The following is a 17,849-nucleotide window of genomic DNA, read 5'->3' on the forward strand; positions in this document are numbered from 1 at the left end:
TTGCCATAAACAGCCTGTGGGGGTGGCAGGTGTAGGGAGGACTAGAAGATTCCAGGGCATCAAATAATCTATTCGATGTAATTGGTGTTGTGTTAAGGCCTCCTCTACCTTTCGTAGGGCCAAAGTTCCTTCCGGTGTTAGAGTTCTTTCTGAGGTGAGGTCACTATTCCCCCTGAGCATTTCAAACAGGGGTTGGAACTTGGCCATTGTGAGTTTCAGAAAGGGCTGAATCATATTTATATCCCCCAAGAGCTTTTGAAAGTCATTTAAAGTTTTCAAGGAATCTGTTGTAATTGGATATTTTGGGGAGTCACTAGATCAGTGTGAATGACTCGAACCAAATAATTAATGGGTGGATTAGTCTGTATTTTTTCAGGTGCCACTTGTAGGCCATAAAGAGTCAAAGCCTTAACTGTTTCTTGTAATACTTGCTGTAAATAACTTCTATCTTGATGTGCCAGAAATAAGTCATCCATGTAATGGATCAGGTAGACAGAAGGATATTTTGTTTGATCTGTATCAAGGCCATGTCAACAAATTTTTGGCACAATGTTGGACTGTTTTTCATTCCTTGTGGCAATACTTTCCATTGAAATCTCTGATAAGGTCTTCTCAAGTTTTCTGAAGGTAAGCTAAAGGCATTCGGGGCCTGTCCTTAGGGTCTAAGGGGATGTTGAAAAAACAGTCTTGTAAGTCTATAACCACAACAGCAGCCTGAACTGGGACTGCTACAGGAGAAGTCAGTCCCGGTTGTAGGGCCCCCATATCTTGCATGGTCTCATTAATGGCTCTCAAATCTTGTAACAATCTCCATTTTCCAGATTTCTTTTTGATAACGAAAATGGGAGAGTTCCAAGGACTATTAGAAGTTTCTATATGTCCCAACTCTGAACTTTAACTAATGCTTGGGCTGCTTTCAATTTTTCAGATGGAAGAGGCCACTGTTCTACCCACACTGGAATATCAGACTTCCATGTTATGGGGTCTGCGCCCTTTCAACAGTGGCCCCTAAGACAAATTTGATAGTTCACAGTCAGGCTCATATCCAAATCCTCTACTGTCTTTATTAGGTTGTAAAGAAATTGGGAGTTGAACTCCTTGTTCAGCTTTGCCCAAACTCTTTTGAGGGTTATATTTCATATTTAACATCCGAGCAGTGACCTTATCGTCAGGACTGAATAATATTCCCATTTGAGCCAAGACATCTCTCCCCCATAGAGTAAAGGGAATAGCTGGAATTACATAAGGTTGAAAAATTCCAGTATTGTTTTGTCCATCTGACCAATGGAGAATTTTGCTACGCTTGTCAGCCCATGGGGCCTTTCCACTTCCTACTAAGTTGATCGGTGTCACTTGTATTGGCAATGAAGAGGGCCAATCTTTTCCAGCAATGCAAGAGACATCTGCTCCAGTATCTAAGAGCCCCTCTATGGCTATCCCTTCCACTATAAGTTGCTTCATAGGTCTATTAGATGTAATTTCCTGCAACCAAAAGGCCATGTCACTAGAACCAAAGCCACCCTCGCCTCGTGGGGCTGACGTTACTGTTTTCCCTAAGGAATAATATGGTAATAGTAACAATTGAGCTATTCTTTGACCCTTAGTTATGAAGTGAGTTTTTGTGGGGGTGTCAATCATAACCTTTATTTCCCCCTCATAATCTGAATCAGTTACCAGAGGAATAACTGACAAGCCTTGTATGGAAAGGGAACTTCATCCTAAAATTAGCCCCACAATTCCTTCTGGCAGAGGTCCCTTAATTCCCATTGGGATAAGAGTGACTGGTACATCTGGAGTTAGTATTGTTGTGGTGGAGGAACAGAGGTCCAGTCCTGCACTCCCTGGAGTGGCTCGGAGGAGACTTGAGACGGGACGAAGGGAATAGAAGGGTTCAGAGTGCTGACCCCCATCATTGTTGGGGCCTGGGGGAGGCCCCGCTGCCCGTTTCCCTGAACCGGAGGATTAGCTGTGGGGGTCAGCACGGGGCATTGTGAGATCAGCATCAGTAATGTCACTTGAGGTTGTCCCAGAAACTGGCCGTTTTTATGAAATTTAGATCTGCACTCTTTAGCCCAATGAAAACCTTTTTGACAACGAGGGCATAAAGACTCTGGAGGTCCTTTCATATTTTGTGGCTGAACTTGTTGGAAAATCTGAGGTGTTGGCTGTCTAGCTTGCCCTGGGGCTTTATTGGGGCATTGTCTACTAAAGTGTCCCTGTTGTCCACAAGAAAAACAGGCATTTCCACCATCTGCTCTCACAGCTCTATTTCCTTTCTGAGTCATAGTTTGCATACAACAGAGAGGGCTTTCCCCTTTTAGGGCAGCTGCTATGGCAACTCCTTGCAGGAAGGTTGGTGTAAAGTCAGCACATTGTTTAATGTAGGCTGTATAGGCGTCGGTAACATGGCTCCCGGCAGCAGATGTTAGCTCAGGATTAATCCTCCTAAAGAAAAAAGGATATTTGTTGTTAGTGTGTAGAAACATTACTGATTTTTTATGTTAATTTTATATCCTACAACTTTTCTGAATTCATTGATTGAATCTAACACTTTTTGTTGAAGTCTTTCAGATTTTCTACATATAAAATAATGTTATCTGCAAATAGAGACAATTTTACTTCTTCCTTTCCAATTTGATACATTTTTTTTTTCTTGCTTGATGCTGTAGCTAGTACTTGTAGTGCTATGTTGGATAGGAACCTTTGTCTTGTTCCTGATCTTAGAGAAAAAGCTTTCAACCTTTCACCACTGCATATGTTATTAGCTGTGGGCCTGTCATATGTAGCTTTTATTATGCTAAGATATCTTCCTTCTATGCCTAATTTCTTAAGGGTTTGTATCATGAATAAATTTTTAATTTTGTGAAATGCTTTTTCTGTTTCTATTGAGATGATTGTATGATTCTTTCTTTCATTCTGTTAATATGAGGTATCCATTTGATTTTGTATGTTGGAATATCTTTATATTCCACAGATAAATCTCACTTGATCATGGTGAATGATACTTTTAATGTGCTGCTGAATTGGGTTTGCTAGCATTTTAATGACATTTTTTGCATCTGTATGATGTGGATTAAGGCTGTCCCAGCTAGAGAAGCCCAAGGTGACCTGGCCTACATGCCAAACTATACGACCCAGTGGACTTTTTTTTATGGTATGAATTAGGACCGCCCCAGGGAGAGAAGCCCAGGGCATACTCACCTACATGCCGATCTATATGGCCAGATTCATATCTAAAGTTATATGACCGCACAATAACCAGACCCCATCTGCACTGAAATCATTTAATGACGTTTTACATCATCTTTTCTTTTCTCCAGTAAAAATAAGTCACGTACCCATGCCTTATAAAATTAGCCCTAACCCTCAACTCGGGGCAGCAGCAGGAGCTCTGACCGCCCGTGGGTCCTGTCCCCACGCACCAGCTCTGCCTGCCCATGGGTCCTGTCCCCATGCCAGCAGGGGCAGCAGCAGCTGCTCTGCCTGCCCATGGGCCCTGTCCCCATGCTATTCCACACTATTCTCTAAATAAAAGAGCACTACTGCCAGATCTTGAGAGTCTAAGAAATCTTTCTTTCGACTCCTCGGCTCACCGACCCCGCATCATGTATTTACCAGGAATATTGGCCTGTATTTTTCTTTTCTAGTAATGCCTTTTACTGGATTTGGAATCGTGATAATGCTGGCCTTGTATTATGAATTTGGCAGTGTTCTCAATTCAATTTTTTGGAAGTATTTGAGAAGGATTGGTGTTAATTCTTACTTAAATCTTTGTTAAAATTCACCAGTGAAGCCATCTGACCCTGATCTTTTCTTCATTGGGAGCCTTTGATTACTGAATGAAACTTCTTCTTAGTAATTAGTCTATTCAGATTTTATATTTATTCCTGATTCAGTCTTGGTGAGTTGTATGTTTCTAAGATTTTACCATTTTTTTCTAGGTTGGCCAGTTTGTTAGTGTATAATTGTTCATAGAAGCCTTTAGTGATCTTGTGAATTTTTGTGGTATCAGTTGTCTCCTTTTCTCACTTGTAATTTTATTGATTTGTGTCTTTTCCCTTTTTCCTTTGTTAATATAGCTAAATATTTGTTAATTTTGTTTATATTTTTAAGGAACAATGTGTTTGATTAATCTTTTCTATGGTTTTTCTGTGCTCTAACTCATTTGTTTCTTCTCCAATCTTTCTTGTTTCCTTTTTCCCACTAGCTTTGGGTCCAGTTCGTTCTTTTTTATTTCTCTGATAGCTTCTTCAGGAACAGCATTAGGTTCTTTATTTGGAATGTTTCTTGCTTCTTAGTGTAGGCATTTATTGTTGTGAGTTTTCCTTTCAGAACTACTCTTGCTGTATTCCACAATTTCTGGTAAGTTGTATTTCCACTTTTGTTTGTCTCAAGAAACTTTATTTTTCCTTTAATTTCTTCTTTTAATCATTGGTTGTTCAGGAGATTGTTCTTTAGTTTCTATGTGTTTGGAAATTTTCCAGTTTTTCTCTTATTATTGATTTCTAGTTTCATGCTCTTGTGCACAGAGAAGATACTTAGCAAAATTTCAATCTTCTTGAATTCACTCAGGCTTGCTTTGTGACCTAACGTATGTTCTATCTTATAAAATGCTTCATGTGTACTGGAGAAGAGTGTGTATTTTACTGTTGTTGGATAGAGTGTTCTGTGTATGTCTATTAGGTCCGTTAAGTCTATGTTGTTGTTCAAATCAGCTGTTTCCTCATTGACTCTCTGTCTGGATGATCTATTCATTGTTGACAGTGGAGTATTATAGTCCTCACTTAGTATTGTATTACTGTTTATTTTTCCTTTTAGCTCTGCTAATTTTTGCTTTACATATTTAGGGACTCTAATGTTAGGTGAAAAATGTTTACAATGGTTATATCTTCTTGAATATTGATCCCTTTATCATTATAAAATGATTTTCCTTGTCTCTTTTTAACATTTTTAGTTTACAGTGTTTTGGTATGATGTAAGTGTAGCCATCCTTGCCTTTATTTTTGGTTACCACTTGCTTAAAATGTCTTTCCATTTCTTCACTTTCAGTCTGTTTGTGTCTTTAAGGCTAAAGTGAGTCTCTTGCAGCCATAAAATCATTGAATCTTGTTTTTTATTCATTCAGGCATTCAATGTTTTTTGACGGGATAATTTAATTTAAATCATTTATATTTAAAGTAATTATTGATAGATAAGGACTGGGAATTGCCATTTTGTTGTTTTCTGGCTGTTTTGTAGATCTATTTTTGCCTGTTTCTTATCCTGCTGTCTTTTTTAGTGTTTCGATGTATTTTGGTATCCGTATGATTTCACTTCTTTATTGTGTTTTTTAGTGTATAATTCTATGGGATTTGCACTTGTGATTACCAGGAGGCTTACGTAAAATATCTTAAACCTGTAATAGCCTCTTGTAAACTGATAATGAGTTAACTTTGGTAGAATTCGTAAACTTTACACTTTTACTTTTCTTCCCCTCACATTTTAGATTATTGCTGTTCCAGTGTATGTTTTTTTATATTGTGTGACTAAGATATTATTGTAGTTAAGTTTATTTTTACTATGTTTAATCCTTTTGTTTCTTTACTTTTAGCTATGGTTTAAGTGAATTATGCAACATTATTGCCATATTGCAGAATCTAACTATAACTGTATATTTACCTTTACCTGTGAGATTTACACTACCCTTTTATGTTTTTGTGGTCTTAATTAGTGTTCTTTTACTTCCAATCAAAGCATTTCTTGTAAGACAGGTATGGTGGTAACGATCTCCTTTATGTTTTATTTGTTTGGGAAAGCTGTTATTCGTCCTTTGTTTCTGAAGGACAGCTTCCCTGGGTATAGAATTCTTAGTCAATAGTTATTTTCTTTCAGTATTTGAATATATCGTCCATTCTCGCTTGGCTTAAAAAGTTTTTCTTGAGAAATTTGCTGGTTGTGTTATAGGAGTTCCATTTGTATGTAGCTGCTATCTTTTCTCTTATAGCTCTTAAAGTTTTTTCTTCGTCTTAGACGTTTGTCAATTTAATGATAATCTATACCCGTGTAGCCCTATTTAAATTCAACCTATTTAGTGTCCTTTCGGCCTCTTGGATCTGGATCTCTATTTCTCTTCCCAGGTTCAGGAAGTTTTCAGCCATTATTGCTTTAAATATACTTTCCATCCCTTTCTCTTTCTCTTCTTCTGGAATTCTCATAATGCAAATACTGATTCTTTTCTTTATTTCCTATAATTTCCATAGAATTTCTTCACTCTTTTTATTATTTTTTTCATTATGCTCCTCTGAATCTGTAATTTCTAGTGTCTTATCCAGCAATTTGCTGATGCTTTCTTCTGCATGGTTCAGTCTACTTTTGAAACTCTCTATTGAATTCTTCAGTTTAGTCATTGTATTTTTAAACAGTTTGTTTGGATTTTTTTTGATGGTTGCTATTTCTTTGTCAAACTTCTCATTCTGTTCATGCATTGTTTTCCTTGTTTTCTTTAGTGGTCTGTCTGTGTTTTCTTGTAGTTCGCCTTCCTTCCTTATGAGGGTTAATCTGAATTCTTTGTCTGACAGTCCAAAGATTTCCATTTGTTTAGGTTCCGGTATGGGAGCTTTATTACCTTCCTTTGATGGTGTCATACTTACCTGATTTTTCGTGATCCTTGATTCCTTATGTTGGTATCTATACATTTGAGTAATCAGGCTCCTCTTGTAGACTTCACAGGTTTGCTCTGGCAGAGACAATTCTTCATTGGTCAACTCAGTTTGGGCTACTGGATGTGTCTGCTGGTAAAGTCCCTGAGCAGGTGGGGCCTGCTATTATGGCGTGTTTTGGGGCAAGGCAACTGTTTGAGCTCTGAGGATGGGGATGGGGATTGTGCCCTTCCTGAGAACATTTGAATAGTACTGCTGGCTTAGTTCCTTACCCAAGTGAGGTTGGAGGATGAGCTCTGTGATTTCCTGGATTCTCTAGTCTGGCTTCCTAGACAGTTGGGACCTGGAATCATATTATGTAGTAAATGGGGCTATGAATTAGCTTTTCTGTCATGGCAGGGAAGCAGGATGGGACCTAGGGCCTGTAAAGTTTGTTGTTTCATGACTCAAATAATTCCAGAGTGTGCACTGAATTCCCTGGTCAGGTGTGGTCACCAGTTTTGCTCTGAAGATGGTGGAAGCTATGGGTTGTATCTGTTTAAATGCCATTGTATGTAGGGCTGGTGAAAGAGCTATTCAACTTCTTATATGCTCTGGTTATTCTCCCTGGTTGGACAGACTGAAGGTTGTATTCAGCAATGAGTAGTGTTATGAATTAGATTCCCTGCCTGGATAGAGTGGGTAAAGCAGCTCTAAAGCCAGAAAAATTGTTCTAACTCATGCCAACTCACGCCCCAAGTTCTGACTGTCTGACTGAATAGGGCCACTGGTTTTTCTCTGCAGGCTCTCAGCTCTGCACACTTCCTAGTTTTAGTGCCACTGGGCTGCACTACTTCCAGGGGTTGTCTTCAGCCCTTTTGGTAATATGGGGCCAGAAGACATCCCCAGTGGGTGGGGCTATGTTTCAACTCTCTTGTCTGGGTGTGAGAAGGTGGGGTTGCTCCAGGAGACTATCAATTTCCCAAACAGACTTTCTGATTAGGAGGCCTGGAAGCTACTCTCAGCCTTAGCTGTGAATTAATACCTCTGCCTGTACGTATCATGGGAACACTCCACACTTGATACTGGTTCACTTTGTAGGCAATCATCTCTGCCCACCCACTTCTTAGCTCAAACGCTGCTAGGCTAACACAACTTCCATGAGTTGTCTGTAGCTCTTCTGGTCAGAAGGGGCCAGGAGACACTCTCCATAGCAAATGGGGCTGTGATTCAGCTCCTTGCCTGGGCATGGGAAAATCAGACTCTAGGGCTATAAAAAACTCCTTCTCTGGGGATCCAAATCTGGCAGATCTATACTCTGCTAAGTTCACTGGTGAGAGCATACCCCCAACTTGGGTCTGCAAATGATTAAAGTCTCTGATTAGAATTACTGCCTTGGCACTGCAGTTACAAACTCAATCAGGCAAGATCTGTGAGCAAGTTGTTGCAAGCCCATCCCCTTCTCCATCAGTCATATTCCTTATGGTTGAGACCCAGAGATTCCTTTGCTACTCCCATGATGGGAGGTGAGAGTAGGGACTCTTACAAAGCAACCTACAATGCTAGGGGTTGTCTGGTTGTCCCCTTAGGTTATCTTTCCACACTGGGGAAATCAGAGGCTCAGAGGAGACCTCTCCATGGTGCCACACTGGCCCGGATAAATAAAATCTCATATCACAAGACTAACATGTTTTAAAGTTAAAACAATTATTTTTTTAAACACTTTATAGGCAAGGATGAGAAGCATTGGGAATTCTCACACTGACAGGTAGAGAGAAAAGTGGTATAAACACTTTGGAGAAGGGTGGAATGAAATTTAAAATATTCGTACCAGTTGACCGAATACTTCTTCTAGCTTTATGACTTAAATGGATTCTTGTATGTGTGTATCAATAGTCATACATGATAAATATTCTAGACTACACTTAGTAAAAATGAAAAAGGGAATAAAACCTATGAATTCCTATCGATATGCCATGAATAAATAAAGTATGGTTAATTATGAAAATGAAATGAATGTATCAATATATTTGAATCTCACAAACATCATATTGATTTTCATAAAGTAAATAGAAAAAATACTTCACTATGCTGTTTTCATAGTTTGATTTTTAAAAATATAGGCTAAGAATCAGGTTTCTTAAGGAAGTTTATTTTGGCAAGAAATTCCAGGAAAAAGAGTAGAAGGGCTAGTAAAAGTGGAATAGAGAGAGAAGAAGAAAAATCAATCTAACTGTATATTATCAAGTTTGCTACCATTTTAGACTACTTAGGCTCAATCACTCTGTGAGATCTCTGAAAAAAATATACAGAATATGCTTTGAGATTGTCTCTCTATCTCTGTGACACAGAAGAACAAAATATTCATCTACCAACTCCCCTACCACACAAGTCAATCCCATCTCTAGGTTGTGCATGTCCCAGCCTGGCCAGATGAGGTTTCATTTGCACTATACTTAGCAGTGGTAAACACTTACCGAGTCATAAAAATAAGTCATTAAATGAGAGATAAAGATATTTGGTACAGCTTAGCTTAAATGTTGTCAAGATAAATCTAGTCGCTGGTTCATTCAGCAAGGTACCATTCATATAAATTATAGAAATATGCAATTAATGCCATGTATTGTTAAAGAGCATATAATTATGTGGTGCCTATATTAAAAAAATAATTGTCTTGAAAAATACCCAATTCAGGTTTGGTTAATCCTCAGAAAATAAAGAGGGAAGAGATGCATCAGAGTACACAATAGGCCACAGTTGTCTTATCATGTAATGTTTTACACTTTTTTATGTCTGATAGATATAGTTTCCAACAAGTAAAAATTTTAGACAAGGCGAAAGACTAGAAATGGAAAGAAAAATGAAAACAAAAAATAATCTTCCTTGTGAAATTGTATCTATAAATTTAAATCTCCAAATTGGTTTTAAAAAAAGCTTTAAAATGTGAAATAATCAAATCAGGAATACTTCCAGAAATGAGGTATGTGTATACTTTGTAACCTATATGGTTACAGAATTTTATCCATAGAATTTGTCAGGGGACATGTGGGGGAATATCCATGATGATGTAATACTGTGAGTGAATTCAGGGAACTGGATGCAAGTAAGGTAACCATAAGAAGCCAATTGAAATTGTCCAATCAGAGAACAAAAGAGAATGAAAAGAGTGAAGAATGTGTACATGAACTGTGGGATACCATTCAGATAAAGAATCTATTCATTATTGGAGTCCAGAAGCAGAAGAGAGAGGGAAAGCACAAAAATATTATTTAAAGAAACAAAGGATGAGAATGTTCCAAATATAGGTAGAAATTTTATATCCAAGTTCATGAAGCTCGCAAGTTTCCCCAAAATGTCAACCTAAAACCATCTTCTCCAAGACACATTATAATAAAACTGTCCAGTCAAAGACACAAAATTTTAAAAGAAATACAAGAAAATAATTCCTCACGTAAAATGAATCTCCATAAATCTGTCAGATTTTTCAGTAGAAAGCTTGCAGGCCAAGGAAGTTATATTCTAAGTGTTGAAAGAAGAAAAAAACCAACCAAGACTAGAACTCTTTTCAGCATTTCTTGTAATGCCATTTTAGTGGTGGTGAACTCACTCAGCTTCCATTTGGGAAAGTCTTTGTATTTCCTTCATTTCTGAAGGATAATTTTGCTAGGTTAAAAATAGACTGTTTTATCTATATGATGTTTTAGGTAAGCCCAATGATAACCACAAAGCAAAAACCTACAGGAGATACACGAAAGCTAAAGGAAAGGTAACCACAGAATTCCACTACAGAAAACCACTAATTCAAAAAAGAAGATGCAAAGAGAGGGACAGAAAAACAAGAGAATTACAAAATAGACAATATCTTTGTGTTTGCTTGTTTTTAATTGAAATATGTTTGACATATAACTGAGCAAATTTAAGACATACAACTTTTTGATTTGGTACTTTATAAATTATAATATAAACACTATACTAGTGATAATTAGCATCTCTATCATATTACAATAATAATTTCTTTTTAGCCATAAAAATAATTAAGTTCTAGTCTCTTAGTAACTTTTATGATTGTGATATTATCGTTTTACATATTCACTATACTGTGCACTAAATCTCTAGGACTTATTTACTACTCGTTGCAAGTGTGCACGCCTAAACTACAGCTGTCCATCCTCCTACCCCATATCCCTGGTAACCACCAATTTACTCTTTGTTTTTAAAAGCTTGGCTTTTTTAGATTCTCCAAATAAGTAATATCAGACAGCATTTGTGTTTCTCTGTGTCACTTAACTCATCATAATATCGACAAGGTCCATCCATGTTGTTGCAAATGACAGGATGTCTTTACTCACAGGTGAATAATATTCCATTGCCTGTATATACCACTTCTACTTTATCCTATCATTCACTCACGGACACTTAGGTTGTTTCCACATCTTGGCTATCATGAATAATGCTGCAATAATCATGAGAGTGCATATGTCTCTTCAATATCCTGTTTTCACTTACTTTGGGTATAGGCCCAGAAGTGGAATTGCTGGATCACATGGTAGATATATTTTTACTGTTTTTGGGGAATCTCAATATTATCTTCCATAATGATTAAATGATTAAAGTCCCAACAACAGTGTACAAGGGTTCTCATTAATCCACATGCTCACCAAAATTTATCACTTGTCTTCTTGATGATAGTCATTATAACAGGCCTGAGGTGATTTGTGGTTTGGATTTGCATTTCTTTGATGAATAATGATGTTGCGCAGCTTTTCAGATACCTGCTGGCAATTTGGATATCTTCTTTGGAAAAATGTTTATGCAGATCCTCTGCTTAATTTTTCAAATTAAATTGTTTGCTTTTTTATTGGTCATGTGATTTCTTTACATATTTTGGATATTAACATCTTATCTGATATATGGTTAGCAAAAATTCTGTCCCATTCTGTAGGTTGTCTTTTTATTTTGTTTACTGTTTCTTTTGCTGTGCATCTTTTAAGTTTGATGGAGTCCCATTTGTTGATTTTTGCTGGGATGCTATTAGCTACCTCATGGAATCTTTGTCATTATTAGCCCTATATAAAATTCAAATGATAAAATAATGTTAATTTCATTGTTAAATACAAATGTTACATTTTCAATCTCTTCAGTATTGAATCTACTAATATAAAATACATTTTATGATAGTCTTATATGCTTGTCTCATGTTGAATCTAAATGTCAATTCAATAAAAGAAATTTGCTCTTCCCACTTTTACTCTGCAAATTGTCAGCAACTGCACAATAACTGCAAATCTATTACTCTACATAGGCCCAGGAACAAGCCTTAGTTTTCTTACAAATTATTTGGAGAGTCACATAAGCAATAACTAGAGTACCTGCAAATTATTGTGTGAAGCATTTGTATTTCACTTTAATATCTTACTCAAATAATGAATGAAAATGGCATCAAAATCCACAGGGTAAAAGGATGGTCTCCATGACCCAGTCCTTCTGAACCCCAAGGCAAATAACTTCAAATTATTTTACAATTTTCCCTATATTTCCCTCATATTATAAGCATTATGCTTATCTCCTAATGCTTGATTCCTAAATCCCAAATACCAGGCTGTGTTTTGTGATGCAGGACACTATTGATATGGAGCTGACCCCTCCTTCCACTGCCACCTTGGCCACTTCCCCTCCACTCGTGCTCTCAACATAGTTACATCCCACTTTATCTGGAGACATGGCTTGATGGCATTGTTCCATCTTCTAAAATTTATTGGTTGTAAATAAAAAATATAATATTATTGTGAAAATTTATACTATTTTATTGGCTATTACTGCATACAATTCTCGTTTTGCTACTATAATTTCTCTGAAGAAGGTTTTAGGATTTTATTTTTATAGCCGATATTGAGAATTGTGAAGAAATAATTTTCAACATGTTTAGAGGGGCTGCCCTGGTGGCGCAGTGGTTAAGTTTGCACATTCTGCTTCTACGGCATGGGGTTTGCCAGTTCGGATCCCGGGTGTGGACATGGCACCGCTGGTCAAGTCATGCTGTGGTAGACGTCCTACATATAAAGTAGAGGAAGATAGGCACGGATGTTAGCTCAGGGCCAGTCTCCATCAGCAAAAAGAGGAGGATTGACAGCAGTTAGCTCTGTGCTAATCTTCCTCAAAAAAAAAACGAAGATGTTTAGAGTTTTTAAGAAAATGTGCTTTCATAAATTAGTTCTCACTTATTTTTCTGGGTTCTTTTCATGCTATTTGAATACTAAAAATGAGAGAGACATAAAAGTTATGGAATAGCTCACACATAACACTTCTGAGAAAAATGTTTCTATTTGATAATATGCACTCTATAAGTATTATGTCACATGCGTTTTTAGGAATGCCCATAAGTATGTATTGCATCATCTTATATGAATTCTCTAATTCTATTGTTTCTAAATGTCAGACTTTTGTTTGGTGGTGGTTGTTTTCTTTCTGATCCATTTTCTGCAATTTACCTTTTGAAGCTTTCATTGAATCTATTACATTAATTATTGTATCTGTAATTTTTAGAACTCCTTTATTGTTACCTGACATTTCCTCTTATATTACTCTTGATATTTTTACTGTGGGTTTAACAACTTTTCATATTTCTCTGAATTTGAAATTGTTTTGTAAAGATTTCTTGCATTTTTCCCAACCATTTTTTAACTCAGTATGTGTGCATGTGTGTCTGTGTGTGTATCTCCTTCTTTCATTTGGAGACTTCCTCAAAAGTCTGATGACCTTTGGTCTTAGAGCAGTATTATAAGACTGAAGACTTAGAGCCCCTTTTTGGGAACAGCATGCTGAGCTTACTCACTGATGATATTCTCTTTGAAAGAGAATTCCCCCACTCATTCCCACTAAGAAGGTTCTCAGGATGCCATCTCCCTTTCTCCATTTAAGAGATTGAATTTTTCTCAAAATTCTTTCTTCCAAAAGTTCCTGAACCCTTTCATCTCTAGCCCCCTCCTTTGCTTTCGGCCCCACTTTCTTTAAATTATAACATTTATCTTTTTATTGTCATGTTAGTTGAGTTTTATGGCAGAGAGGTGATAAATAGATATGTTTATACTCCCATACTCATTTACAAATAGAGTTTTAAATAAACAAAAACAAAAGGGAAAAATGAATGAGTAAGAAAAGATTTCATAATGTATAATGTTATATGAGCATTGAGAAGCAGATGGACAGAACACATATCTTTTGGGAGACCTTGAGCAGAGTCACCGAAGCTACAATGAAATTAGAGTATAGATTCTCACAAAAAGGGTCTATTTTAACTTGAGCAGTTGGAGGTTGAGTGAGGAGGCAGAAGAAAATTACTTCGCATAAATGGTATTTGGCAATAAGGATTCATTGTAGATTTCCGAAAGGAAGAAGCAAATAATGAAATGATACCTAAGCAGCTTGAATTGGCAAATTTCTTGAGGAGAATTCAAAAATTGAGTTTAGGTCTGTGACATGAGCTGATAGGCTACTATAGTCTGAGAGGTATTAGGGCTTCACTATAAAATAAAAACTCATTCCCTAAGGGTCATAAAAATGTATTCAAATATCGGTCTATATTTTATGCATTTACATTGAATTTTTTTTGCATACACTTAAAGTATAAGGTCTGAAATTAGTAATGCTGGAATTATGTTGGGGAATATATCTACATCCTAATAAATTCATTAAAGGAATATGTTTTTTCTTATAAATTCACAGATGTCTGTAAAATATTTTGGCCACATATGTTTGTCTCATCAAGCTTTTATCTGTGAGGCAAAAACTGTAGATTTTTTTTTTCAAAATAGGTAATTTTGTTCTTCATTTAAGAGCTACAAGTTTTCATGACTAAATCACAGTATGACTAAACTTATAAATTAAAAATGCCTTATTACTCTATCCTAACAATTTTGTCTGTGTCTTTAGGAAAAAATTAATGAAAACCCCATGGAAAACTGTCAATTATTGAGGTTATTCCACCATCAAAAATCCAGTAGATTTTTCACTTTGTCTTTGAAACTTTCACATAATCACTTTATCAATTATTACATATGTTAATTTGTAAAACCCTTTATTATTATCTGACATGTTTTAAATAAATCTAATAATATATTGTGAATCAATAATGCTTCATACTTCTTTGAAGATATTAATCATAATTTTTAAAAATGCATTCTCTTTCTGCATTTTCCCAATGATGTAGAACTCACTTTCTATTTGTTTGGGGTGTGTGTGAATATGTATGTGTGTGTGTGTATGTGTGCACATTAGTGCATCTTCCTCTTTCATGTTGGGAACTTCCTTAAAAGTCTGGGAACACTGGGTTCTAAAATAATATTTAAGACTAAAATATCACACACTGTGTGGAACATGTTCACTTATGATGTCTCTGGAGGAGAATCCTCCTCCTACCTCCGTGAAGACTGTCAAGGTGCAAAGTCCTTTTTCTCCATTTAAGTAACTGAACATTTCTCTATCCAAATTCCTTCCTTCAAAGAGTTCTGAACTATTTCATTTCTCATTGTGCCTTTTTCTTACCTGCTGTCTTTTCATTTATGACACATCTATTTCTTTATCATCATAATATTTGGGCTTTGAAAAAGATAAGTGATAAGTATATATGCTTAAATTCACACACTTATCTAGAAGTGGAGATAATTTTTAATACAAAAAACAAAATGGAAAAATGAATGAGTAAAAGAAAGTGTCATAAAGCAATGTATAATGTTATAAATGTGTTAGAGAAGCAGAGAGACAGAAAACACGCTATTTGGGAAATCTTGAGCAGAGTCATGAACGCTACAATAAGTGTGTGTAGATGGTCAAGTAAAGGGTTTTCTTTAACTGCAGCATTCAGAAGCTGAGTGAGGAGGCAGAAGAGGATGACGCTGTGTAAGTGGAACTTGACAATAAGGATTCATACTATATTTCAGAACAAATGAAACAAATGATAATACCTGACTTCAGGAAAACTTGATTTGACGTTATTGTGAAAAGAAGATTTAAGAAAGAAAGAAAGCTCCTCAAACATGAGCTGATAGGCTACTGCAATTTTAGAGGTAAGTTTTGGGGCAAAATATGAAAGGAAAATCATCCCTTAAGGGTGATAGACCTTTATTCATACTGGAAGTCCATGAAATATTGGTTTACATAAATTTTATATGCAGGCATTTTGAATACAGCATATATTTTAATGATACCTCAGTTTGTGTAGGACAGTAAAACATATTTATCCTAATTAAGTCAAAACAGAAATCTTGTTTTTAAAATAATTTTAACATTATCTTACAAATATTTTGGCCACAAATGTTTGCATATTCACATTTTAATCTCTGGATCAGAAAATGAGGTTTATTTTTCCCAAAATAGGTAAGTTCAGTTCTTCATTTAAGAGCTGTAAAATTTTAAATAATACACAGTCTAAAATAATAAGTTAAAAAGAGCTTATAGTTTTATACTTAACTCACTTACTCTTGTGTCTGCCTCTAGGAAAAATCATATTAATGCCCTATGGAAAATTATAATCAAACGTCAACTGATTTCATTTTATTGGGGGTTGTTTCCACCATCAAAAATTGGCCTGTTCTTCTTCATTCTGGTTGTTCTGATTTTCCTAATGGCTCTGTTTGTCAACTTGTGCATAATGCTTCTCATCTTCCTGGACACCCGTCTCCACACACCCATGTATTTTTTACTTAGTCAGCTCTCCATCATTGACTTGAATCACATCTCCACCATTGTCCCCAAAATGGTTTCTAATTTTCTTTTTGGAAACAAATCTATCTCCTTTATTGGATGTGGGGTTCAGAGCTTCTTTTTCTTGACTTTAGGAGGTGCAGAAGTGCTGCTCTTGACATCTATGGCCTATGATCCTTATATTGCTATTTGCTTTCCTCTTCACTATTCCATTCGTATGAGCAAAAGAGTGTGTGTGCTGATGATAATAGGATCTTGGATAATAGGCTTTGTAAACTCTTGTGCCCATACCACATATGCCTTCCATATCCATTACTGTCAATCCAGGGCCATCAACCATTTCTTCTGTGATGTCCCAGCCGTGTTGACTCTGGCCTGCATGGATACCTGGGTTTATGATCACACAGTGTTTATGAGCACCATCCTCTTCCTCATGCTTCCTTTCCTTGGCATTGCATGTCCCTATGGCCGGGTTGTCCTTGCTGTCTACCGCATGCACTCAGCAGAAGGGAGGAAGAAGGTCTATTCCACCTGCAGCACCCACCTGACTGTGGTGACTTTCTACTATGTTCCACTTTTTTACACTTGTCTACATCCAAGATCCCTCAGATCTCCAACAAAGGACAAGGTTCTGGCTGTCTTCTACACCATCCTGACCCCAATGCTAAACCCCATCATCTACAGCCTGAGAAACAGGGAGGTGATGGGGGCCCTAAGAAGAGTGATTCAGAGAATCTGTACTGAAAAAATGTAGACAAAGCTTTTTGTGTGTGTGCGCCCAGGACTTGGTTATAAGTTCATTCATCCGTGTACAGAATTAAAAATATTATGTTATGCTTAGAGTGCAAGGACTACAATTAATGTAGAAAGGAAGAATGTCACTTAGGTCTGGACAAAATTATCTTCTAAATATACAGACATGTGTGTATATATATACATATATAAAATTCTAAACCTTACCTTTTTTCTTCATGGTGCTTTTTCCCATCAATTTCAAATTAATTTTCAAATTCATGTATTTTTTGCTGATATGATGTCCATGATAATCATTGTCATGTAGAAATGAAAGCAGAAACTAACTGAAGTTGTCATTCAGCATAGCAGTTCTAGTATTTTCAAATATATCTAAAACAAAAAAATTTTCCCTGAAAGTCAAGATCTAATTGAATGTCAGAAGACTTCTTGTTATTCTCATAGTAAACCTGTAATTTACCTGTGCCAGTTAGTCTTTCTTTTAATTTAAAGAAACTTATCATTACACGTATTTAGCTGAGACTTCAAGACTTCACTGGGGATTTGGAACTCCTTATAACACTCTGAATGGAATATGAGAGGTTTATGTCTCTATTAGGGTGATGAATGCTAAGGAAATGATTTAATTTCAGGTAGACCTCAGGACAACAATAGAAACTTGGAGGTGCTAACAGAGGTCAAGGAAACTGTGAAGTTAATTATAAGATGACTGGGTCAAAGGTTTAGTCAAATTAGTGGGAATTAATTAGTCAAAGACATTCCCACACCCATCCCTGGCAT

General features: G+C 36.4%; 1 protein-coding gene and 1 pseudogene across 1 annotated transcript; one reads left to right on the forward strand and one right to left on the reverse strand.

Moving 5' to 3' along the window:
- Nucleotides 1–1,008: 1,008 nt before the first annotated feature.
- Nucleotides 1,009–1,500, reverse strand: LOC138923117 (endogenous retrovirus group K member 7 Pro protein-like). Its single transcript, XM_070259832.1, has one exon. It carries the CDS (start codon nucleotides 1,498–1,500, stop codon nucleotides 1,009–1,011), a length of 492 nt encoding a protein of 163 aa, XP_070115933.1.
- Nucleotides 16,131–17,070, forward strand: OR2L49P (olfactory receptor family 2 subfamily L member 49, pseudogene; annotated as a pseudogene).

The sequence above is a fragment of the Equus caballus genome, chromosome 2 (genome assembly GCF_041296265.1).
Source record: "Equus caballus isolate H_3958 breed thoroughbred chromosome 2, TB-T2T, whole genome shotgun sequence".
In the NCBI taxonomy this organism is placed as follows: domain Eukaryota; kingdom Metazoa; phylum Chordata; class Mammalia; order Perissodactyla; family Equidae; genus Equus; species Equus caballus.